Source organism: Heptranchias perlo, chromosome 10, assembly GCF_035084215.1.
Source record: "Heptranchias perlo isolate sHepPer1 chromosome 10, sHepPer1.hap1, whole genome shotgun sequence".
In the NCBI taxonomy this organism is placed as follows: domain Eukaryota; kingdom Metazoa; phylum Chordata; class Chondrichthyes; order Hexanchiformes; family Hexanchidae; genus Heptranchias; species Heptranchias perlo.
The window spans coordinates 70,621,679-70,648,780 of record NC_090334.1 but is presented as its reverse complement, the minus strand read 5'-3'; the positions used below and the strand labels follow the sequence as shown (position 1 = coordinate 70,648,780).

General features: G+C 41.9%; 1 protein-coding gene across 1 annotated transcript in view; it reads left to right on the top strand.

Moving 5' to 3' along the window:
* Positions 1–27,102, top strand: part of dlst (dihydrolipoamide S-succinyltransferase) — a 51,597-nt gene that overhangs the window by 6,319 nt on the left and 18,176 nt on the right. Inside the window, exons 2-10 of the mRNA XM_067991993.1 lie at positions 3,666–3,699; positions 7,604–7,652; positions 9,784–9,845; positions 13,204–13,278; positions 14,814–14,869; positions 18,656–18,767; positions 18,849–18,986; positions 19,718–19,791; positions 21,450–21,547. Of these exons, the coding sequence (XP_067848094.1) occupies positions 3,666–3,699; positions 7,604–7,652; positions 9,784–9,845; positions 13,204–13,278; positions 14,814–14,869; positions 18,656–18,767; positions 18,849–18,986; positions 19,718–19,791; positions 21,450–21,547 (698 nt within the window). The remainder of the gene's footprint in view (positions 1–3,665; positions 3,700–7,603; positions 7,653–9,783; positions 9,846–13,203; positions 13,279–14,813; positions 14,870–18,655; positions 18,768–18,848; positions 18,987–19,717; positions 19,792–21,449; positions 21,548–27,102) is intronic.

The window sequence follows — 27,102 nt, the reverse complement described above, 5'->3', positions numbered from 1 at the left end:
CTATTTCTGTCTGTTTCTCTAGTAGAATTGTGACTTACCCATGTGGTTTTGGGGATGGGGGAGGGGAGAAACATAGTTCAGCAGACCATTGCTGTGGCATGCTACTTGGAAATCAGCCAAATAAGGCATTACCTGGTTTCTGCTATGATGCTATAATCCTTTTCTATGAATTGCTTTATACCTCTGCAGCCTTTTAATGTTTGCTACTGTTTATTGCTGCTTTCCTCTGTGCTCAGACAGGTATAAAATAATTAAAGGCAATAAAAAAAACTTCAAAAATAATGAATTAGTAATTCGAGGATGAGTTTTTCCAATGAATTAGCATTATAAACTTGAACTTGCTATGCTTGAAATTAAGGCTGAAGCCCCAAGCCTTAAGGCTGAAGCCCCAAGACTGTGTGATTGCTGGTACTTTGAATATTTGTGTTCTATGTTAACCAACAGCAATAATAGCTTGCTTTTATATATTACAGTTGATATTAAAAAAATCCCTTTGCGCTTTATAGCGGGGAAAAGGAACTCAAGCTAAGCTGTAGTGAAAGAGTTAGGAGAGATGACTGAGTACTTAGTTGGAAAGATGGATTTTAAGAAAGCTTTTAAAGGTGGAGAGAGAAGTAATGAGGTGTTCATGGAGGAAGTTGAGGCTTTGTCACCAGTGGTGCAGCAGAGTGAGGAGGATGCATAGAAGACCAGAGTCAGGTGTGAAGGAGGATTTAAGACTGGAGGAGCTTGTAGAAATGGTGGGGGGTGAAGGCAAGGAGTGATTTGAAGATGTGGAAGAGGATTTACAATTCATTACATTTGGGGACAGTGTAAGTCAGTGAGGATGGGGTTGAGGAGAAAGTGGAACTTAGTGCAGCACAGGATGCAGGCAACAGAGCTTTGGATAATTTGTAATTTATGGAAGAAGGGAGGCTGAAAAAGAGGGCAATAGAGAAATTGAGTCTCGAAATGAGGAATGTGTGGATAGGGGTTTCAACAGTGGTGTGGGTGAGTAGGGGTGGAAGCAGTTGCCGTTGCAGAGATGGAAGTATGGGGTTTGAAGTTCATTTCTGATTGAACAGCACATTGAGGTTTTGCACAGCTTGAGTAATTAGAGGGATAGAGTCAGTGGTAAGAAAGTGAAATTGATGGCATAGGCTGAAGATGATGGCATCCATCTTCCCAAGATTCAGTTGGTGTAAAATTTCACATGTCTACGATTTAATGTCAGACAGGCAATCTGACAGTGTAGAAGTGGTTGTGGGGTGGAGGGAAGAGGTAAAGCTGGTGTCATCGGAATAGAGAAAGAAGCTGAATCATACATGTAAATGATGCTGCTAGGTGATGCTTTGTAGGTGAGAAAGGAGAAAGGGCCAAAGATAGGTCTTTGAGGAACTCTGGAGGAGCCCCAAAGATCTATCTGCTTCGAGGAAACGTAGAGAAACGTCACTGCTGGAGATGTGCTGGCTGTGTTGCGATGCAAAATCATAAGGAACTGGACAACAAAGGAGAGATGGTGAAGGTGGATGGTATGGTCGACAATATCAAATTCTCTGAGAGGTCAAAGAGAACATGGAGGGATCATGCACTATGGTCGTAGTCTCAAAGAATGTCATTTGTGATTTTTGATCACTGCTGCCTCGGTTTCCTTTTTTCATGTGGATTTTTCATTTATTTAGAAACTTTTCAGAAGGGCATGAGGACTCCGATGACCTGATAATCTCCTCAAAAGGAGATTAGTATCACAATAGTTTTAAATTTGAGTTTATTATGACTATTAGGGTATTTAAAAAAAAATTTGCATCAGTGTGCACTTCCTGCCTACAAAACCTTACTTCCTGTTGTCACATTTTTGTCAACTTTCTCCATTATAAATTCTTGTGTTGACATTTTCATGGGAACTGCATATGTAAACTACTTGCACTGTTATTACACCTTCCCACAGGGGTGGCCTAGTAGCACCTCACTTTTGCATCTCCTAATTCTTCATTCTCTACTGCAGATAAACCCCTATGCACCAACCAACTCCACTTCAGTGCTTCCCAAATTTCAATAAGTTTTCTTATTTATAGTTAAATAATATCAAATGAAAGCATTATACAAAACATAAAACAGAATGTATCACTTTAAAATAGGGACTGAATTATGTCTGCATATCCTGGTCCAATTATGACTTGCCCTTTAACCCCATTTTGCCTGAAGACCATGCTTGATCTTGATTCACCATATGCAATGCCACGGGAGATTGACCAGTATACATAATTGATCTGGATGTATAATTGAGGGAGTTCTATCAATTTGCTGACTCAAAATAAGGGGCATGGCAAACTGAGGAAGAATGCAAGAGACTGCAGAGGACATTGATAGTTTAGGGCATTGGGTAGATATGTGGCAACTGCAGTTCAATGTAGATAAACATTCTGGATTTTGTATATAAGGATATCGAATTCAAAAGCAAGGAAATTATGACTGTTCAAGGCATTAGCAAGGGCACAGTTGGAGTATTGTGTGCAGTTTTGGGGACCTCATTATAGAGAGGATATTAGAGCCATGAGAAAGTATAATTGCTAGGATGATACCAAAGATAAGAGGATGCCGTAATCATGAGAGACTTTTAAAAAAAAAACTAGGCTTGTAGAGAAGTTCAAGGGAGAACTAATAAAGCGTTCAAAATTACAAAAGGGCTTGAGCAGGTAGCTGCAATAGGTGATTTCCACTGGTCAGTGAATTGGTAACAAGGGCATAAGTTCAAGAATTGTAATACAAGCATAAAAGAAGTGGTTAGAAGGATTTTCTTTTGGTGTACTAGGGTATGAGATGAATTACCACAAGTGGTTGTTGAAGCCGACTCAATCATGACATTTAAGAATGAAGTAAACACTTGAAGATATTATGGGATACAACAAAAGAGGAGAAATGAGATTAGAGTAGATAGCTCTGATGTGGAGGTAGCATTGGTGCGAATACTGAAATTTGTTTGATTCTGTAATTGCACCCATTTCAAATGAGGGTTAGGTCATTGGGATAAGGCCAAGCTGGAGGGAGAAGTACACCAATATTGTAAAAATTATAAGGTCTTTACAAAGCTGCAAAGTAACTTATCTATAGCCAGTTGGAAATTTCAAGACTTAGTTAACTGACACATCTCTGACCGTCTGGCAGTAACTTAGATGTTGTATGCAAAAATATTCTGTTTTGCTATGTTGTACAGATTACACTTTGCAGCCACATAATTCATTTTTTCAATAACAACTTGCATTTATATAGCGCCTTTAGCATAGTAGAATGTCCCAAGGCGCCTCACAGGAGCTTTATCAAACAAAATTTGACACCGAGCCATATGAGATGAGGACAGGTGACGAAAAGCTTGGTCAAAGAGGTAGGAGAGTCTTAAAGGAGGAGAGAGAGTTAGAGAGGCGGAGATGTTTAGGGAGGGAATTCATGTTCCAATGATTCATGAACACAATGCACAGAAGATTAATAAAAATTAATTGCAAAATAATTTGTTGCAATTGTACGTGCAATATCGTGATTTCAGCTTCGTATATCGCAAGGTATAATTGAACAATTAGTATGATACATTGGCATTTAATTGTTAGTTTAGCGATTATGTATAGCCAGTGGTAAAAAGCTTTTGTTCTGAGAATAAAATGTTTTCTCTTTCCATTCCTCCCTCTCCACAGGGTAATGGTTCACGAGGACACAGAGGTCTCTATGGTGAGTTCATGTTGTTCCTGAGTGGAAATGTGTGTGTGCGCAGTTTAATTAGTTGGTATTCCCTATGACTTGTGTTGATTCTTCAACTATGAAGTTTTTCTGTAGTCCTGTTTCTTTTCACCCAAAAGAGTTTCACTCGAGTTCCTGCTGTGCTTGCTCTAGTATCCTGCACCAGTAATTATAATAAATAGAGATCTTCAAGGTAGAAAAACTTTTTTTTAAATTACAAATATTTTTGCACTTCTGGAAAAGTTGTGAATAAAAGGGGGAAGAAAATGTAGGGGGGTAAATTTTATTTAAGGTACTCGGCCCATTCTGACGACGCAAAGTAGCCGACCGGCAGTATGTCTTCACAGGTCTGGGTGATTCTATATTGCTTTTAGGCTGGCTCAAAGTTGCAGTCTTTGCTGCATTCAGTGGCGGCCAACCGCGGATGCTAACCATCAATGTCATGATGTGGAGATGCGGTGATGGACTGGGGTGGACGAATGTAAGGAATCTTACAACACCAGGTTATAGTCCAACAGTTTTATTTGAAAATCACAAGCTTTCGGAGATTATCTCCTTCGTCAGGTGAGTGAGTGAAAGGTTCTCAAATCGCATATCTTATATTAGGCTGGGACACGATATCAAAAGTGTCGTTGGTGTTCAGACAGGTTAGCCACGGAAAACAGTACATCCCAGTATACTGAATACACAAGGGTCAGATTACAAAGCCAGAGAGAGAGAGAGAGAATGTCCAGTTGTATTAAAAACAGATAATTTTTTTTTTCCTGCTGGTGGGGTCACGTGTAGCGTGACATGAACCCAAGATCCCGGTTGAGGCCGTCCTCATGGGTGCGGAACTTGGCTATTAATTTCTGCTCGACGATTTTGCGTTGTCGTGTGTCTCGAAGGCCGCCTTGGAGAGCGCTTATCCGAAGATCGGTGGCTGAATGTCCTCGACTGCTGAAGTGTTCCCCGACTGGGAGGGAGCCCTCCTGTCTGGCGATTTTTGCGCGGTGTCCGTTCATCCGTTGTCGCAGTGTCTGCATGGTCTCGCCAATGTACCATGCTCCAGGGCATCCTTTCCTGCAACGTATGAGGTAGACAACGTTGGCCGAGTCACAGGAGTATGAACCATGTACCTGGTGGGTGGTGTCCTCTCGTGTGATGGTGGTATCTGTGTCGATGATCTGGCATGTCTTGCAGAGGTTGCCGTGGCAGGGTTGTGTGGTGTCGTGGACGCTGTTCTCCTGAAAGCTGGGTAATTTGCTGCGAACGATGGTCTGTTTGAGGTTGGGTGGCTGTTTGAAGGCGAGTAGTGGAGGCGTGGGGATGGCCTTAGCGAGGTGTTAGTCGTCATCGGTGACACATTGAAGGCTGCGGAGAACATGGTGTAGTTTCTCCGCTCCGGGGAAGTACTGGACGACGAAGGGTACTCTGTTGGTTGCGTTCCGTGTTTGTCTTCTGAGGAGGTCTATGCGATTCTTCGCTGTGGCCCGTCGGAACTGTCGATCGACAAGTCGAGCGTCATATCCTGTTCTTACGAGGGCGTCTTTCAGCATCTGTAGGTGTCCATTGCGTTCCTCCTCGTCTGAGCAGATCCTGTGTATTTGCAGGGCCTGTCCATAGGGGATGGCCTCTTTGACGTGGTTAGGGTGGAAGCTGGAAAAGTGGAGCATCGTGAGGTTGTCCATGGGCTTGCGGTAGAGTGAGGTGCTGAGGTGCCCGTCTTTGATGGAGATTCGTGTGTCCAAGAAAGAAACCGATTCTGAGGAGTAGTCCATGGTGAGTTTGATAGTGGGATGGAACTTGTTGATGTTATCGTGTAGTCTCTTCAGTGATTCTTCGCTGTGGGTCCATAGGAAGAAAATGTCGTCGATGTATCTGGTGTATAGCTTTGGTTGGAGGTCCTGTGCAGTGAAGAAGTCGTGCTCGAACTTGTGCATGAAAATGTTGGCGTATTCGGGTGTGAATTTGGTTCCCATGGCTGTTCCGTGTGTTTGGGTAAAGAACTGGTTATCGAAGGTGAAGACATTGTGATCCAGGATGAAGCGGATGAGTTGTAGGATGGCGTCTGGAGATTGGCGGCTGTTGGTGTTGAGTACTGAGGCTGTTGCAGCGATGCCGCCATCGTGGGGGATACTGGTGTAGAGCCACCGATCTTCGGGTGAGCGTTCTCCAAGGCGGCCTTCGAGACACATGACAACGCAAAATTGTCGAGCAGAAATTGATAGCCAAGTTCCGCACCCATGAGGATGGCCTCAACCGGGATCTTGGGTTTATGTCACGCTACACGTAACCCCACCAGCAGGGGAAAAAAAAGTTATCTGTTTTCAATACAACTGGACATTCTAATTTTCTCTCCCTCCCTCCCTCCCTCCCTCCCTCCCTCCCTCCGGCTTTGTAATCTGACCCTTGTGTATTCAGTATACTGGGATGTACTGTTTTCCATGGCTAACCTGTCTGAACACCAACGACACCTTTGATTGGTGTGATCGTGTCCCAGCCTAATATAAGATATGCGATTTGAGAACCTTTCACTCACTCGCTCACCTGACGAAGGAGATAATCTCCGAAAGCTAGTGATTTTCAAATAAAACTGTTGGACTATAACCTGGTGTTGTAAGATTCCTTACATTCATCAATGTCACTGAGTGGCCTAGTGAGGCCGATCAGAAAATCTCGGCTTCTTTCTCAGAAACAAAAGTCCTGTTTTTAAAAATCGCTGAAAATGGCCAAGGAGTTTTATTGACAGCAAGAACTAGACACTGAATATGAATTCCTTGTGAGGAGAGTTGGAAATACTTGCTCATCTGCACAGCTCCCACAGGTCAGAAAGCTGGAAAATAAACGGGTGAGATTTCAACTGAAATTGGTGGAGGTTCTGATATTGCCCACTTTTTGATGAAACGTGGCAAAAATTGGACGTGGCTTGGTAGGCTGAAGGGTTAGATTGGTACACCCTGCTCATTACTCAGTTGCCTGGGAAGAGGCCTGCGATCAGGTCACTTGCTCATATTGGCATCTGGAGCATAGAATCCATGGTGATTCCAAAACTTTCCCAGTGGCTGCTGTGTAAAGATTTTACTGCATCTTGGAAATTGCACTGTAACCAGGGTATAAGTGGCATTGCCAGACTTCTCTTATCAGATCTATCTGCCATCCCTGCTGGAGAATGATTTGGGAGAAACTGAAGAGGACAAGGGGCTGAGGGAAGGGGTGTCGGAGTAAATAAGATTGAAATTTTGATCTGTGACTTCCAAAATTGATGTATTGTTATTTTCATGTAATGACTTTGTAGAGAAGATGTTTCCACTTGTGGGGGAGTCCAAAACTAGGGGCCATAAATATAAGATAGTCACTGATGAATCCAATAAAGAATTCAGGAGAAACTTCTCTACCTAGAGAGTAGTTAGAATGTGGAACTTGCTACCACATGGATCAATTGAGGCGAATAGCATAGCTGTCTTTAAGGGGAAGCTAGATAAGTACATGAGGGAGAAAGGAATAGAATGACATGTAGATAGGTTTAGATGAAGTAGGGTGGGAGGAGACTCGTGTGGAGCATAAACACCGACACAGACCAGTTGGGCCGAATGGCCTGTGTGTGCTGTAAATTCTGTGTAATTCTATGAAAATGTAAAATTTTAGCATCCCTTGCATTATCAGGCATTCTGATTAGCAGATTATGTTCATGTTTCTGTGTAAAATATATCTGATATCAAGTTGGAAAATGTACATGGCATTCCACATTCTTCCAAAATGGAGCAACACTTCTAAGCACTTTACAAATACTGCCTGAATGTTTAACTTGCTGAAATTAGTAGCTCAGTATCCTTTTAAGACTGTCTCCTCCATTGTGTTTTACTACATGTGAAACCTGATTGGCAGTAACCAAGTATGCCTCTTGTTTTTCTAGGTTTATTGGTGTGCCAACGATCTATCTATGATAAAAACAGGCAGCTTCCGTAAGTACTGAGAATTGTAGAGAATATAAATTGAAAATATATGCATTATGTTTCCAGTTCCTCCATGATTTTTATTTTTGAAACCATTCTTTCTCAGGATCTTGAAACTGTAGAACTCTTCACTTCCCCCCCACCCTCACCCTTTAGTTTTTCCTTCTATAATCTTCAGGCATTTAGGACCTAAACTCTTTCACCTAATTACTTAATTTATCTCTTGTACTTTTTGTGATGAGCCTTACCCCAAGGGGCATTAACCCTTTGCTTAGGTTTCTGAATTAAAGAATGCCGTTTCCCTATAATATGGATGCAACAGGAAACCATTCCCTGATAATGTAATGAAGGACCTGTGCTGTACGGTCCTGACTCCCCAAAGCCTTTCCACCATCTACAAGGCACAAGTCAGGAGTGTGATGGAATGCTCTCTGCTTGCCTGGATGAGTGCAGCTCCAACAACACTCAAGAAGCTCAATACCATTCAGGACAAAGCAGCCCGCTTGATTGGCACCCAATCCACCACCCTAAACATTCACTCCCTCCACCACTGGCGCACCGTGGCTGCAGTGTGTACCATCCACAGGATGCATTGCAACAACTTGCCAAGGTTTCTTCGACAGCACCTCCCAAACCCCGACCTGTACCACCTAGAAGGACAAGGACTGTAGACACATGGGAGCAACACCACCTGCACATTCACCTCCAAGTCACACACCATCCCAACTTGGAAATATATCGCCATTCCTTCATCGTTGCTGGGTCAAAATCCTGGAATTCCCTGCCTAACAACATTTACCTGAGGAAGGAGGAAGCCTCCGAAAGCTTGTGAATTTAAAATAAAATTGCTGGACTATAACTTGGTGTTGTAAAATTGTTTACAATTAACAACACTGTGGGAGAACCTTCACCACACGGACTGCAGCGGTTCAAGAAGGCGGCTCACCACCACCTTCTCGAGGGCAATTAGGGATGGGCAATAAAAATGGACACCCACATCCCATGAACGAATAAAAATAACCCAGATAGTTAGTGCAATGCGGAGCACATATAATTTGTTGTCCATTGTCGCATTCACAGTCAGCAAAAGAGAAAACATTTCCTAAAAGGGGCTAGGTGGGGGTAAAAAAGATGTCCTGTTCCTGAACTTAAACCTGTATAAATTGTACAGAATAACAGGCTGAAGCATTTTCAAGGGTATAGTTCTGATTAAAAGCACTATTCACAGAGCATTCTAGGACTTGCTGTTTGTAAGCCTTCCCCCCCCCCCCCCCCCCACCATGTTCAGAGATATAAAAAGCCTGAGGAATGAGAGGCACTGAGTCAGAAAGCCTTTATTAGAACTGTAAATTTGTTTATATAAAAACATCAAAACAAAGTGAATCATGAACTTTGAGGTAGAACAGTGCAAGTAACTATATCCAATGGGTTGTTTGTTTACATAGCTACATGCACAGATTTATGTATCTATGGTATGTAAGGGAGAACAAATTTATTTTCATACCTGCAGCTGGTAAGTAAAACACTGCATTCCTGGAATCAAAAAAACACGATTATCTGTGAGCAGATCTCTCGCAAACCTCTTTCCAGATCCTTTCATTGACCATGCGTACCTGCCTGAAACAATATAACCTCCGACTCTCTGCAAGCACCTCTGATAGAGGTTTGCTGGTAGAAAATAAGAGTTGGGAATACTTTAGGGGATTGTAAAGCAATTTGGATTTCAGTAGGCTGAAGTTCTGAGTGAAAATTGAGTTGTTTGTCGGATGATCTGTATCCGTTGATTGCATTAACAGCACTTATTTTTTATAGTATCTTGTGACCGTTTTTTGGATGGGACGGCTCCCCATTTTTTGTCCAAGCTTTGTTGAGATTGTATTTTACATTGGCACCAATTTTTCACCTATCCACTGTCATAGTTGCCTATTTCTGTGGCAGTCTACCCTTACAGGGCGGGAAAAAGACATTTTACTACGGGAGAAGTATTGTCTTATAGTTTTCCTGAAAAAGAGTATAATCAGTCTCGAGTATGTTACACAACATGTTAGTCACGTTTTGCGTCTGCATATATTATAGAATTTTACATAATCGTTGTCTCTTGTCTGTGTAATGTATGGTTCTAATTATGATTTATTTGTAGAGAAAATGTCTCTAAATTCAGCATCTTCCATATCCGACACTTTAGGACGTCAGCGGTCTTTAGTAAGTATTGAATTATTTTATGTGAAGTGCTGCTGTGATTGAATATACAAGAGACCATCAGTCATGCTCTTAGATCCATTATTTTTAAAAATTCTAATCAGATATTGACTCAGCTGTAGTGTAGTCAGTGTATAGGTGAGGAGAGAGAATTTTTTTTGCTGAGTAGTGAAACTACCCGATCAAATAATATTGTGTACTAAGAGGCACAGTATCTCAAATTTTGAAAAAAATCACAATTAAGACTACAAAATACATCAATTGTTTCACAATTTTAATTTAACTTCGATGTACTTAAGTCAGAAACTAGAGTCTTAAACTTAAACAAAGCCAATTACATAGGTTTGAAGGGCGAGCTGGCTAAGGTAGATTGGGAAATTAGATTAAAGGGTATGACAGTAGATAAGCAATGGCAAACATTTAAAGAAATATTTCAACATTCTCAACAAATATACATTCCATTGAGAAATAAAAACTCTACGAGAAAAGTGATCCATCTGTGGCTAACTAAAGAAGTTAAGGATAGTGTTAGATTAAAAGAAGAGGCCTATAATGTTGCCAAGAAGAGTAGTAAGCCTGAGGATTGGGAGAGATTTAAAAACCAGCAAAAGACGACCAAAAAATTGATAAAACGGGAGAAAATAGACTATGAAAGTAAATTAGCATGAAATATAAAAACAGATTGTAAGAGCTTCTATAAGTATGTAAAAAGGAAGAGAGTAGCAAAAGTAAACATTGGTGCCTTAGAGGCTGAGGCAGGAGAAATTGTAATGGGGAATCAGGAAATGGCAGAGATGTTAAATAAATATTTTGTATCTGTCTTCACAGTAGACGACCCAAAAAGCATACCAGAAATAGTGGGGAACCAAAGGGCTAATGAGAGTGAGGAACTTAAAGTAGAGAAAAAGTACTTGACAAACTAATTGGACTAAAAGCCGATAAATCCCCTGGACCTGATGGCCTACATTTGAAGGGTCTAAAAGAGGTGGCTACAGAGATGGTGGATGCATTGGTTTTGATCTTCCAGAATTCCCTAGATTCTAGAATGGTCCCAGCGGATTGGAAGGTAGCAAATGTAATCCCGCTTTCAAGAAAGGAGGGAGAGAGAAAATAGGGAACTATAGGTCGGTTAGCCTGGCATCAGTCGTTGGGAAAATGCTGGAATCCATTATTAAGGCAGTGGTAACAGAGCACTTAGAACATCATCATATGATTAGGCAGAGTCAACATGGTTTTATGAAAGGGGAATCGTGTTTGACAAATTTCTTAGTGTTTTTTGAGGATGTAACTAGCAGGATAAATAAAGGTGAACCAGTGGATGTAGTATATTTAGATTTTCAAAAGGCATTCGATAAGGTGCCACATAAAAGGTTGTTACGCAAGATAAGGGCTCACGAGGTTGGGAGTAGCATATTAGCATGGACTACTCCTATTCTCTTGTGTTCTAACAAACTTGAAAACCTGGTTTTAAAACCTTTTCAAATGGGTTCTTGACAATGAGTACAGCTCTAGTGCACGTTTAAGTTTTTTTTTGTGTAAGAAGGCAACCGGCTAACAGAGGGATAGGACACTGTTTTGGGTGTTTGTATGACACTGGGTTAATGTGTAGCACAAGTACTGTTAAACCACTTTGTAGTAAGTATATTCTTTCCTTCAACTCTCTCGACTCCTCATACTATTCACCATCCCTGATTGAGAGGGGCAGGCAACTTGCTTCTGCCAATGGTGCTGTCATTAATTTTGAGGCTCATTGTTAGAGCAGAGTAAAGGGAGCTTTAACCTGTGCTGTATATGACCAGTGAGCCCTCAATGCTGACACTGGGCATTGACAGTAGAAGGATAGTAAGTTGTAACAAAAACCTTCACTTTCATTAACAGTAAAGTTCATCCCAGGTTATTTTATTTGATATATTTCCGTTTTCTTTTATTCAATGCATCATGATCGAACCCCATCACAGGTTAAATGCCGCCAGAACTGAAAATTGGATCTATCAAAGCAGTTAGAATAACAATTTCCTTGCACTGCCCTTGTGGTTAAATATAAGCAAGACCACATTATGTTGGCTTCATTGTGGTTTGACTTTCAATGAGAAAATTCAGATGCAGTCTGTTACTATTAATATGGAATGCCAGTGTACAGATCTGAGGCCACAGCAGTAGGCAGTAACAGCATGGATACAAAATTGGCTAAGTAACAGGAAGCAAAGAGTAGTGGTGAACGGTTGTTTTTTGGACTGGAGGGAGGTGTACGGTGGTGTTTCCCAGGGCTTTTTTTGATATATATTAATGACTTGGACTTGGGTGTACAGGGCACAATTTCAAAATTTGCATATGATACAAAACTTGGAAGTGTAGTGAACAGTGAGGAGGATAGTTGTAGAGTTCAAGAGGCTATAAACAGGCTGGTGAAATGGGCAGACACGTGCCAGATGAAATTTAACACAGAAAAATGCAAAGTGATACATTTCGATAGGAAGAATGAGGATCGGCAATATAAACTAGAGGGCACAACTCTAAAAGGGGTAGAGGAACAGAGAGATCTGGGGGTATATGTGCACAAATCGTTGAAGGTGGCAGGGCAGGTTGAGAAAGCGGTTAGAAAAGCATATGGGATCCTGGGCTTTATAAATAGAGGCATAGAGTATAAAAATGAACCTTTATAAAACAGGTTCAACCACAACTGGACTATTGTGTCCAGTTCTGGGCACTGCACTTTAGTAAAGATGTGAAGGCCTTAGAGAGGGTGCAGAAAAGATTTACTAGAATGATTCCAGGGATGCGGGACTTCAGTTACATGGATAGACTGGAGAAGCTGGGGTTGTTCTCCTTGGAACAGAGAAGGTTGAGGAGATTTGATAGAGGTATTCAAAATCATGAAGGGTCTAGACAGAGTAGATAGAGAGAAACTGTTCCCATTGGCGGAAGGGTCAAGAACCAGAGGACATAGATTTAAGGTGTTTGGCAAAAGAACCAAAGGTGACATGAGGAAAAACTTTTTTTACACAGCGAGTGGTTAGGATCTGGAATGCACTGCCAGAGTGGGTGGTGGAGGCAGATTCAATCGTGGCTTTCAAAAGGGAACTGGATAAGTACTTGAAAGGAAGAAATTTGTAGGGCTACGGGGAAAGGGCAGGGGAGTGGGACTAGCTGGATTGCTCTTGCAGAGAGCCGGCACAGTCTCTGGCTGAATGGCTAACCTTTTCTATCATTCTGTGATCCATCAAGCTTCTTTGCTTAAGCAAACCTCAAATGTAAACTTTTTTTCTTGAGTGTAAAAAGTGGATGGTATCTTCAGCTGCTTGATTTGTAAAGAGTGCCTTTTCCACACTAGCTTTTAACTGTTGCTGACTTGCTTTCACAGATGATGAAGTGATGACGGTGAATACGCCGGCATTTGCAGAGTCTGTCACCGAGGGAGATGTCAGGTGGGAAAAAGGTACAGTGTGTTTTAGAACAATATGAATATTTGGTTAGTTGTAAAGAAGGGCTGGATAGTTGAAAATTGGTGGGGTCCACTCGATTAAATATTTGAGACGGTCTGTTTGACATCCGTCACTGTCTCTCCAATCAAGTTAATGTCATTGGCAGCTATTAATTAATTCCTTAAAAACATATTAGTGGAAATAGGTTTTTATGGAAAATTCCTAGTTTCCGGGTGCTGGAGGCCAATTTAAGTAAGTAGCACGTGAATAAATGGAAATAGTGAAATTTATTTCCATTCAAGTTTTTCAAATTATCTAGCCATATTTAAAACTTAGTAACGCCTAGAAACAATGGACTAGAATTTGACCTTTTGTGCACCACCAATTTAAAGTATTTTATTTTGGGATTTTTATTTTATTGAAAATAGTCACTTTCTTTTGCTGATGCCCAGTTTATGTCGCAGAGTAGGTGTTGAAATCATTCTGGTATGGACTATGCTCAGAAGCAGAAAGCTTTATAAAATTGGGCTTCATGCTGTTAGGTCACTGGTATCAGTGTAGAGCAAATGCCATTATGGAGATAGACTGTAATCTGCCTTTGATTTATACCGTGTACCTCAGGGTGCAGAGCAATACCAGTGTGGGACTCAATACTGCATTTGTTCAGTTGTTATGGATATAGGCTTTCAAGGTGTGTGGCCTGCAACAGTGTGAATAGGGAAAATCTAAGGTTAAAACCTGGACAAAGCTTATAAGAATGCTCCTTCATCTATGTAGGGACGAATAAATAAATGCAGAGTTCATTCTAACCACTTAAAGGAGCAAAAATAAAGGCTTGGTTGGGATGAGAGGCTGGAAAATAGCATTAGCTAGTGTGTCAATTCACTAGCATGGGCTGGTAGGATGTGGGAAGAGGAGCAGGCCTTTCAGCCCTTTGAGCCTGTTCCCCATTCAATTAGATAATGGCTGATCTGTACCTGAACTCTCTCTACCTACCATTGTTCCATGTTCCTTGATACCCATACCCAACAAAATTTTCTGGCCCTTTTAGGGGTTGCCATATTGCACAGGGAGATTTAGTGGAGAGAAAATATGCATTGGGGAAATAATTTAATGCTTTTTAGATGCACAAATTGGGTGAGCAAGATGTACTAGGGGATATCCTTTATTTATAATATCTAACTGATTCTAACTGAGTGTAATCATATAAAAATGCAAACAGTGTTTGAAAAATACTGGGATGACAGTGCTTTTGATACCTTATTAGGGTTGTCATGTGACAACTAGGTGTTAAAACTGCCCTACAACAATTCCATACATCTCTATCATACAACTAAAAAGAACGAGCAACTCGCAATTGATTACAAGATAGCAATCTAATTTGGGGTTCAGGTGACGTGCGAATTTATACAACACTCGCTTCTGTGATTTTTGTTATCCAAGTCCCTGGATGAGATTTTTTTTGGATATACTCAATCCCAGCTATCCATAGTTGTCTTCTGTGTTCCCATATCAAATACACACATTCATTCCCTGTGTTTCATTGCAGCTGTTGGTGATGTAGTAAGTGAAGATGAGGTGGTGTGTGAAATTGAAACTGATAAGGTTAGTAACATTTTTACTTGTTTCTGGCAGCCACTTTCTCCTTGTTTTCCTTCTCAATCTCTGTACCAAACATGATTGAAAAGGCAGTCTGCTAGGAATTAGACAATAAGTTTATGCATGTCCCTTCTAATTATATATGTTGACTGAAGAGAAGTTTATAACAAAAATGAGCTGTGGAATGCATGAAGTAATCTGACCTTGTAATTTAGTAATTCCCTTCACCAGGGAATTACTTTGAATTTTACTGCTGCAAATTGGAATTTGTCAGAAGAGCCTGGAGCAGGCGCACAGGCAAAGTGGGAAGACCGGAAACCCAAAGCTTGAGGGGGGAGGGGGAGGGAGAAAGTATGTAATCTCAGTCTCTGGGAGAGCAAAACAAAAACAGAAGTGGTTCAGTACGCAAGAAGGGAATTATAATATACAGAAGGAAAAAGCAAGGAGGAAGGGATAATAATCTTGAGGATTGGAAAAACAAAACAAAAGTTACTTATGAAAAAAGGAACCGAGAGGAGGATTTTCTAAATAGAATGTGAGTGTGCCAGAGCTGGATACACTGGTGTGAGACTCGCTCGAAAAGCTGTATGACTGGTTGCTGCAATGGGTCAGACCTGTAGGTGTGTCATGGCGACTGCGTCTCTACAGCAGTCCAGCTATCTGCTAGTGGTTGAATGGAGGCACAAGGCCACACCTCAAGTAGGTGCATACTTGTCGCCAGTACTGTGAGCTGGGGCCAGTCGCTTTTTATTAGTGGCAGGCCCAGGAATGTAGTGATGTAGAGCGTGTTCATTTCCCAAAAACAGCAGCAAAGCCTGGACGCAGTGCGACGTGGCAGAGATTGGAGGGTTGTTAGTGAGAAAAGTGCAATGCGTGCGTACCAAACCCTGTAAATTCTGTGTACGAGAATGCTGAGAGACAACTCTAATGTAAAAATAAAGAAATTGGCATTGCTGATCTAGTGACATGCTCAGTGAGTGGTTTGAGGTTTGTGTGATCCAAGTAAACAGTTAATCCATTTGATTTTTTTTTGTCCACAATAGTAGAGAAATAAGCATACAATTTGTTTGGACAGGGAAAAATATTATAAATATATCCCCCTTTCTTACCATTGCTGCATTATGGTTCCACTAATCTGGACAGTGAATGCTGGCAGGCTGTTTGACCATTGGAAAGAGTGTAGTCGGACCACATCCTGTCCTAGTCCACATCCTCATTCACTTGTAAGCAGGGTCACTGAATGGCAATGAGTTGTAGGAAACCAAGCTGCTTTCCTCCCACCCCTTTTCTAACTGCAGCACTGGAAAGCTGAGTCCAATTATAGCACCACCAACCAGGTGGAGATCACCTAACTCGGCACAGACCAGGGATCGACCTTCCTGGTATAATATTGATATAAATCACACAATTAACAACCTGCTTCATAAACTGCATTTTTTTCGCTTTCTGAATTTCCAGGAAGTGGGATTCTAGGACTGCATTACTATGTAATAAAATGCACCTTTTTATAAAAGGAGAATAATTCCACTGTCCCACCTTTGTGTTATATCAGATTGTTCCTAAACTTTCCTGCCCGCCCACAGGAAATCCTACTTCTAGCATTGTTGTTACAGCCCCGTAGAGAACCAACATTTTCGAAGCCGAGTCGATTATGGGGTTTAGCTCTGTGGAGGTAACTGACATTGGCATCTGAATAGGTCCTCTGCGTTAATCAGTGATTTAAAAAAAAAACTCTTTGTTGACTGAGTGTTGCTGAGTAGTGGCCAGAGTAGAATGCCCTGGTTGCCAAATTCCAGAGTAGAAAAGACATAGAAGGGCAAATTCAGAAAGGATGCACTCTCATTCACAAGTAACATTCGCGCCAGGCAATGACCATCTCCAACAAGAGAGAATCTAACCACCTCCCCTTGACATTCAACAGCATTACCGTCGCCGAATCCCGCACCATCAACATCCTGGGGGGTCACCATTGACCAGAAACTTAACTGGACCAGCCACATAAATACTGTGGCTACAAGAACAGGTCAGAGGCTGGGTATTCAGCAGCGAGTGACTCACCTCCTGACTCCCCAAAGCCTTTCCACCATCTACAAGGCACAAGTCAGGAGTGTGATGGAATACTCTCCACTTGCCTGGATGAGTGCAGCTCCAACAACACTCAAGAAGCTCGACACCATCCAGGACAAAGCAGCCCACTTGATTGATAGCCTACCCACCACCCTAAACATTCACTCCCTCCACCACCGGCGCACTGTGGCTGCAGTGTGTACCATCCACAGGATGCACTGCAGCAACTCGCCAATTCTTCTTCGACAGCACCTCCCAAACCCTCAACCTCTACAAGGGCAGCAGGCACATGGGAACAACACTACCTGCACGTTCCCCTCCAATTCACACACCATCCTGACTTGGAAATATATCGCCGTTCCTTCATTGTCGCTGGGTCAAAATCCTGGAACTCCCTTCCTAACAGCACTGTGGGAGAACCTTCACCACACGGACTGCAGCGGTTCAAGAAGGCGGCTCACCACCACTTTCTCAAGGGCAAGTAGGGATGGGCAATAAATGCTGGCTTTGCCAGTGATTCCCACATCCCCATGAACGAATAATAAAAAAAAATTGCAGAGCCCTGCTAGAAGAAAGCAGCAATCAGAGAATTGGCCATCTAATCTTGTAGCCTTATCTTTGACTCGTTCTTCTGTGGAGTGATACTCTTGGTGCACAGCCTCGCTGAATTTGCATTTGAGTGTTTTGTCTGCCCTGGATGTTAGCAACCAAGGTATTGTATTCTTTCTGGCCTCTACAGCACTCAACTTGCTGATGGTATTAGCCCCTGTTCTCAGACCTGGGTGTTCTTTCACATTACCTAGCCACTTTTCTTTGCGTCTCCTGATCTATTACCACCCACTTTTCCAGACAGTGAGCATTTTTTTGGGGAATCGCAAGGAAAGTTGTTGAGGTTGATACTATCGGGGAAATTTTACAAAATCATGTTCCCAGCAGGGGGTGTCTCGCCTGTAGGGAACCAAGTACTACGACTTCAGATGCACGATCATGATTTTCTGTTCATTAAGGCTTCCCGCTGGGAGTGAGATTTTGTAAAATTACCTTTTAATATATAATTTTTTTCTCCTTATGATCGGCCTCATCAGTTTTCCCCCTTTTCTTCCACTAGTTCGAGAACTGTCATCAGTCATCCTTCTGGCCCAGCTAATTTTCAGCATACATCCATAGTGCGATAATTCAGATGCCGTCTTACTTTTGCATTTTCATATCTGTACAGTGCTGTGATTGGAACGAAACATTCAGCCATTCCACTTCCTGTCGCCAATTCATGTTGTTAAATGCCTCTTGCAATCGCTGTCTTCTGTTCAACGTCTTCATCACTTTGGACATTATTATTGGGAGTATGCAAGAAAGCACATTGCCCTATTTCCATATTTACACTAAAGTCAATTTTTGGGTGGGCTTCTTTTGATTAGCATTTACTTTGTCATCTTAGTATTTAATTCCAATCCATATGACAAACTTATTTGATCTATTTTCTGCATCTGCAAACAGTACTGTATCATCATAGTCCATTGGGTTGTTAATTTTCTATTGACCTTGAATCCAATTTCTGAGCCACCCAGATTCTCTCACATCCGAGTATTGCTGAGTACTGAACATTAAAATTGCTGCTATGTTCCAATTGACGATCAGTATTGAAAAGGAAGCTGAGGAATTCTTCGCCGCCTGTGAAATACATGCTGTCAGGCCATGGTTTCTGAAATTAATTATTCTTTCTTTCAGACATCAGTGCAGGTTCCTGCTCCACATGCTGGTGTCATCGAGGAGCTCCTGGTTCCTGATGGGGGTAAAGTGGAAGGAGGAACCCCTCTCTTCAAACTCAGGAAGACAGAAGGTGGGTTCTCCTGTATATTGCATAATGTTTTGGAGAAGTCATAGCTTAAACCTGGTTAACAATTTTTTTTTGCTTTTCCAGCTGGTGCTGCAAAGCCCAAACCAGCAGCCCCTCCTGCCCCCAAACCAGAAGCACCACCTGCAGCCATAGCAGGGGCGATTCCTACCACAATGCCACCTGTGCCACCGGTACATACGCAAGCCATTGATAGTAAACCTGGTGAGTAAAAACATAATGATTTGCCTTTAAAAAGGCTTGTATTAATAGAGTGCTTTATCACATCTCAGAAATCTCAAAATTCCTTCACCATACATTGAATTGAAGTGACTTATTATGCAGGCAAACATGTCGGCCATTTTGTACACAAGATGCCACAAACAACAATGGGATGGATGTTTTTGGTGGCGTTGGATAGGGCACAGGGAGGTCTCCTGTTCTTCAAATAGTGATGTATCTTTAACATCCAGCACCCAGATGGGCCCTGCCTCATCTGAAGGCGAGCACCTTCAATAATGCAGCACTGGACTGGCAGCCTGGATTATATGCCCAAACCCTGGCGTGAGGCTTGAACCCACAACTTTCTGACTCAGAGGCAAGAGTGCTATCAAACAGGCCAAGCTGACACAGCAAAGAAAACAGTGAAAACAATAGATTGTTATTAATCTTGGATGGTTCAGCAATCCTTTTGCTGTACTTGACTGAATGCTTAGAACATATGCTTTGCAGTCATGGATCAGTGACTTCTAACCAGTGCACTTGCTGTACTCTTCCTCTATTGTACGTGCATAATGGCTGTAACGGTTACATTGTTGGCAGGTAATCCTCCTATCTTGTTTAAATGGGGTTTTGCCAGAGGCATCTACAGCACAGGAGATGATATGAATAGGATATAAATGTGGATTTTACACATCTAGTTCCTAACATCGCCTCGTGTTCTGTTTTTGTTCCAGTGTCAGCAGTGAAACCTACTGCTGCCCCTGTTGGACCCGTGGCCCCAGCCAAAGGTGTTAGATCGGAGCATAGGGTAGGTATGAAGCAGTAAATCAAACTCTATGATGTTGGTTACAACCTACTGTATATTTAAATACATTGTATAAAATTAACGAGTGGAGCATGTTTAATATGTAACAAAACTTAATCTGTGGGCTGATATGTAACTGCCTTACACCAGACTTAATGATATTTCTTTTTTTTTAAAAGAAGTGATAAGTTCTGTGGTTCTCCCTGGGCTGAGTGGGCAGGTGGGTAAGCTGCTCTTGAATTTGCTGCTAAATGGTACAAGAGTAGCACAGGGATGGCTCTTCTGAGTGTTGGGCTAGTTGTGTGCTGCAGATTTGATTCCACATTGCTGTTCTTCTGGCCTCAACTGTGTTGCTGTGAAGTGGCATCAAAAAGAGGCAAAGAGGAGGCCAGGTCAGGAGAGCCATCCGTGGTTGACTCCCGCTCGTGCCTTCAGGTGCAGAGGCCTGACCACATCACTTTCTGGGCTGCTAGTGGTGCAGGGCTTAGAGAATTTATGGGGAAAAAAAGAAAGATATGGGTATTAATACACCAGTTTTGCTGTGGGAATTTCTAATTTTCTAGTGAAGGGGTAGGAAATTTAAAATCCGGCAAACTGAAAATGGCCACTGTAGTTTACCACAATGCAGAATCTTGTAATTATTGACTGATTCGTTTTCTTTACCCAGTTATTGTACAAAAGTATTCAAACTTTGTATATTAACCATCTATGATGGTTAATTATATTAGCCATCATTTAACCCCAACTATATTGCATCCTGTTACTCCCAGGAATCAATTATTCTACACAAATGTTAATAATTGGCTAGGACACAACAATGCAAGATATTTGAGGGTTGGCAAATTCCTTTCTGTGCTTGCTCTGACTACTACAGTTAATCATTTACTAGGATGTACCCTCAGAACTGAGAGGTTTTACCTATCAGGAAAGATTGAGCAGGCTGGGGCTCTTTTCTCTAGAAAAGAGAAAGAGGGGTGACCTGATAGAGGTCTTTAAGATTATGAAAGGGTTTAATAGGTTAGACGTAGAGAAGATGTTTCCACTTGCAGGGGAGACCTAGGGACCATAAATATAAGATAGTCACTAATAAATCCAATAGGGAATTCAGGCAAAACTTCTTCACCCAGAGAATAGTTAGAATGTGGAACTCGCTACCACAAAGAGTAGTTGTGGCGACTAGCATAGATGCATTTAAGGGGAAGCTAGGTAAACATATAAGGGAGAAAGGACTAGAAGGATATGCAGATAGGGTTAGGTGAAGTAGGGAGGGAGGAGGCTCGTGTGGAACATAAACACCGGCATGGACCTGTTGAGCTGAATGACCTGTTTCTGTGCTGTACATTCTATGTAATAATGGTGCAACACTGCCTGTGGAATAATCATCCAGTATTGACATTCTATCACTATCACCAGAAACACAAGTGTGACATATTGTATATGGACATTCAGATATCCTGCTTCTTCATTTGTAGTGTTGAGAGGATATCATTTTTTATATTAGGAATAAGAAATAATAACATGGTGTGATAGCATTGATTGTAATCACTTCCAGGCATCAACTATTCTAAATGTAATATATTTGAACCTCTTAATTAGACAAAGCTTTGACGATAAGTTTGTGTTAAATAGAATAATTTTGTAATTGACTTCCAATTGTTTAGGTTAAAATGAACAGAATGCGACTGCGAATTGCACAACGGCTAAAGGAGGCACAGAATACTTGTGCCATGCTGACCACCTTCAACGAGATTGACATGCGGTAAGGTGAATTCGATAGCTACAGTCAGCATAACGGGAGGCATGCACAGAACTGTCACTGTTGTCATATTGTTTTGTGTGCCTCAGTTTGGTTATCAGGAAAAACTAAATATAAAACCAATCTTTTATATATGTTTTAGTTTAAGTTTAGGTGCTGAAACCTGTATCAGTCTTAGACAGTTTTCTGCTACAAGAACAGTGATGCAATGAGATGTCCCTGCCCTGTCCCCGTTGTGGGAGTGGGAGCCAGTATATAGTGACTCATCTACAGGCATCAGTCAGGACTGCCTAAACTACTTAAATTTTGCTTTGGAAGGAGATGGAGAAAAAATGTTGCATTGTGTTGGGAAGTGGGGGGGAATAGTGAGTGACATACTTATGGTACCTTTCCCCCCCAACCCCAACCCTTTCCTGGGTTTCCCCATGTTACAATTATTTGTGGCCAAAATTCAATTAGCCTTTGCTAGTATGTGTCTGGAACCTGCCAGCTGGAGGAATGCCTAACCCTCCAGTTATTCCTTCCCTATGGTGGTACAGCTGAGATTGAGAACTCAGTGTATGGCTAATCACTGCCACAAACACATGTTCCACCATTTCAGGGCTCAGCAATTTGGTCCACTGTCATGGGGCTTCCCCATGTTCTATTATAGTTTTCGATCTTGCTGCTTTCTCCTCTTCTCCCCCCACCCTCACCCCCCCATCCTTTTCTCTAAATTGAATTAATCGCAGAGCGCTTGTGAAAACTTTCAAAGCCAAACAAAGAGAAGGGTTACAGGGCAGAGTGTTAGCTTTTAAACTGTAACTGAGGCTACATCTTGACCTATCATTAGGAAATTTCTTTCCAAATGCCATTTAAGCCCCTTGGCAAACTGAAACATCATCTCCACTTAAAGAAAAACACGTGTAAATATTTGTTCTTAATGTGCTTTTGTTGTAAGATGGACAGACTGCACAATATTAATTTAGGGGAAAATATTTGTCTCTTGTGCTGGAAATGATGCTTTTAACATTTCTTTTAAAGGGCTAATATGCCAGTTTTGGTTTACAGCTCTTCAGGATAGTGTTGTGTGCTGTAATAATACCTATTTAAACAGATTAGTGAAGAATGCACTTTACAAGACTAACATCTGCCTGGAGACTGAGGAGAAAGAGGGAAGAGATGGGGGAGAGAGATAAACCCCCGAGGGAGAAGCCTGGTCTTCAAATGAAAGCAGTTTAATGATGAGGCAATGAAATTTTGATATAGTTAGACCAGAAGATTTTATCATTCCCGGCTCCTTTTCTTGTGTTCTTGCATCTTGGGGACGCATAATGGTGTTAGGGAAGTAATCCTAGAGTTAATGAGCTTAAGTGCAGGAAAACAAACAGGGTTAAGGGGAAAACACAGACATAGACACCTTTTATTGGGTCAGTGAACACACTATCCACTTTCACTGGGCTTTAACTGTTTCATTGCTGGTTTCATTTGAAAAACAGATTCTCATTGTTTTAACACTTACACAATCAACAACTCCAGGGAATTCTGTTTGCACTGCACAGTTGAAGATTTCAGCTCAGTGCTGGGGATTGGAGCACTTTTTCACTTTTGACGCCAAATGTCAGCATCAAGTGCTTCAAGGCCAGTTACAGTATGGGTTAGATGCAGAGTGAAGCTCCTACTGTGCCCAACACTGTGCATTAAATAGGACCATAACCGTCTACAGTTGTAAAACATCTCTCTGGTGCAACTTCAGTAAAGGAAGATTGAAAACAAATCTTTCTGGTTCCTAGCAAGAGCATCTCAGCAACTGTCCATCAGAACTAGTAAATCACAAACTCTTCTGCCAATTCAGTCTATTTTCCTCATAAAGTAGCTATCTCCATGTTTTCTACAGTTCCCCTACAATGAGCACCATGACTCAGTTGAAACGCTACCTCCCCTTTACCAATGCTGTTCTGCTGTTGGCCATTAGAAGTTCGGTCAGAGCATGGAGAAGAGTGACTTCCTCTCCCAGTTTTTTTTTCTACCTCCTGTGAATGGTCCTCGCCTCTGCTTGATGTTTCATGAAGACCCCTGAGATCAGGAATTCATCTTGAGAAACAGTGTTGCAAACTACACCTTGCCGTGTGGTGTGTGTGTGTATCTATATCAAAATAACCACCTTTAAATTCTAAAGACGGCACGCTAGAAGATACCAAAGTCTCACCAAAAATCTATTGTGATTCTATTTGCTGCTCTAGGGCAACTTCTGCGATGCGTGTAAGTTGTGTTTGGGATTTGTCTTAACAAGTATCTGATCGTTCCAACCATGGTGGGGGGAGGGGGTAGCGAGGGGGACATGTTTTCTTTCCCCTCCTACCAATTTATTTTTGACACACTTAACTCTCTGTTATCCCACTCTGAAGGCTGGGCTTTCCACTTTGTAATGCCCAGTTTTCGGGCTGTACTGGAGTGGGTAATGTTATGCCAGATCTTCATTCTTGTGCCCGCCCAATTTTCCATTGTCATTTCTGCCACGTGCTGGAAGCGCACCCAGAAATGGAAATTTGTATGTGAATGAGGCACTAACAACATGGTGGCTTTCATTATCTAGTTTGTCTTCAGGTTATGGGTGGTACAATAGCACGAGAAGGAAGAGATTCAGAATGAGATCAAATTTACATCTCTCAACTGCCCTCTTTCCTCCGTCTCAACTCCCTCTGATGTCTGCTTCTCTGGAGCTCCTTGTAGCGGTTGAGAGGGTGGGTTGTGGGGTGGTGGAGGAGAAGGTGGAGAGTCCAGCTGTCTTTTAAGAAGAATGCTTCTGATTGCCATGAGAGGCAGTGAAACTCAGCAGGCATACTATAATGGGGTAATGATAGAGTGCATAAAACAAGCAATTACATATCTGTTCACGTAAGACTGAGAGTGAAGGAAACCTTGTCGGTCAAGCCTGGACTGTAAAGGGCCCCATGGTACCTCTTGGGCTTAATGGTAAGCTCTTGAAGTATTTCAGTATAGTGAGGGAATGTGGGTGTAAGTGGCAAACATGTCTAGTACAGTGCATTCTTAGAAGGTGTGGCTGGCTCCTCTTATCTGATTGTCATGAGATGGCTGGTCATGTCATTAAACACCTTGAGGCATGGGGTCATGGAGATGGCACTGACTGCCACACTCACCTCCTTTCACAGTGCCTGGGCACTTCCTTTGGACAGCCGCCTTCGTCCCACAGAGGTCCTCCTTTATCAGCCTTATTTGGACCAGCATCATTTCCGTTGATGCCTCTGAAAACTTGTGCAATGATTTTCAATCCTCCTTTTCCAAAAGCTATTGATTTGTGATGTTTGGCCTGCAGCAATGTACCATTTGTTTCTCTTTCTCCCCCGCACCTTGCACCACCCACCACCAACAGGCAGGGTGCTTGCAGTAGAAGTGATAATACCACCGGGAAACTTGCCTGGAATATTTAAATTAAGCTGACCCCAGAAAATTCACTGGGGTCACATTTGGGGCAGGCTGAAGTCAGGCCCCAATACTCTTTCCTGAGTGGTGATCCTGTCAGAGTAGACAATTTAGGCTTAACTTTCTTGAATTGACTGTCATGTTCCTCCCCCCAATTCTTTATAAGTGGTTGTACCTCTTAAATGTCTATCTAACAACAGTACTTGTTTATAAATGTCTGTCATCACTGAGAACCCTGGCCCAACCACTGCCAATGAAGGTAAACGTGCTTCCTTTCAGGAATTGTCAGAGCAAGCAAATTTAAATTTACTAATAGAGCTCTCTGACATCCAGCCCAGCTACAAGCTCAGTACATTAGAAGGCTCTTAAAGTCACCAGCTGATAGAGCCGTTCGGTTAGTGTGGTCAATGCAAAAGAAACATTTTTCTGTTGGTCACAGTAGTGTGGCTTTTCCGATTTTCCTACTTTTTTGCAGGCAATAAAATGTCTAATTCTGTGTGAAGGTGTGATTAGTGCAGTTGACTTTATTCTATGTAATGCTCTGTGTTCAGTGTAATCACCTTGCCATGTGAATTTGATTAGTGATCATCTCTCAGACCTTTTATACCAAATCCATGTACTTTTTGTACATGAAAATTTAAACTAGACCTTTTGTCCTCTCAAAAAGTGCTTGCACTAAATTCTGCATCTGTAAATGACTGTTAGCTCTACTGATATTTATAAATACTCGTTCATTTAAAATATAAGACTCTAAAGTATGGAGCAAGAAAACACCTCAAGAAACTTCCCTCAAGAAATCCCTCAAGAAAATCCATGATCTGATGGCATCAGCTGTTTTCAACTGTGTATGTACAGGTGAAACTATCATGGATTCTCTGCAACCTATTTAATTTCCTGAGGGAGGTGAACAGGTAAAACTACCAAGAACACTGTGAAATCTCTCGCCTACTGCCACATAACAGCCTATGGGATTAAAGGGGCATTGGCAGCGTGGAGACAAAATTGGCTAAGAGACAGAAAGCAAAGAGTAGCGGTGAACGGTTTTTCAGAATGGAGGGAAGTATACAATGGTGTTCCCCAGGGGTCGGTAATACATTAGGCAATAGAAACTAATTGGTGCGATTTGGAACAGAGACCTGGGAGCTCACATACACAAATCTTTAAAGGTGGCAGGACAAGTTGATAAGGTTGTTTAAAAAAGCATAGGGGATCCGTAGTTTTATAAATAGAGGCATAGAGTACAAAAGCAAGGAAGTAATGCGAAACCGTTATAAATCACTGGTTGGGCCTCAGCTGGAGCGTTGTCGAATTCTGGACACCACACTTTTGGAAGGATGTCAAGGCCTTTGAGTGGGTGCAGAGGAGATTTACTAGAAAGATACCAGGGATGAGGGACTTCAGCTATCTGGAGAGACTAGAGATTGTTCTCCTTAGAGCAGAGAAGGTTATGGGGAGATTTAATAGAGGGTGGTGGAAGCAGATTCAATAGTAACTTTCAAAAGGGAATTGAATATAAGAAAAATTTGCAGGGCTGTGGGGAAAGAGCAGTAGAGTGGGACTGATTGGATAGCTCTTTCAAAGAGCCAACAAAGGCACAATGGGCCGAATGGCTGTATGATTCTATGACACTCCCAGAAATAATTGAGTAAACTGCAGGATATCAGTCCAACATAACCATTCCACCTAAACCAGTTGTATTAAAGAGAACCCAAGCAGTACATGTGCCATATTGCTCTACAAAGAATCTGATGGCACATGTACTTGTCCTTTCAACCTGTATTTTGTTCTTGACCAGTTACTTATCCAGCTCCTTTCGAAGTGAATGAATTGACAGGACAGCAGCGTTGTGACACTAATGCAGGGTAATTCTGGGTATAGAATGGCTATTTTGGTAGTGGAATCAAAATGGAAGTTCCCAACCACAAAGTCCTTAGCAGCTCCTGTTGTGGGTTTGGAGCCTTTCAAATAGCAACTTCCTTGTTTCCGCAATAAACCATCGCTGTCAGAATGTACCTGTTTGAGTCTCGTTGACTTGCAATGTGATGGAGTAGAGATGACAGTAAGGTCAATTCTATTAAGACATCCAACTGAGCTTAAAGTTGCCGTGTTCCTGATGTCGATTCAGAGCTGGACTT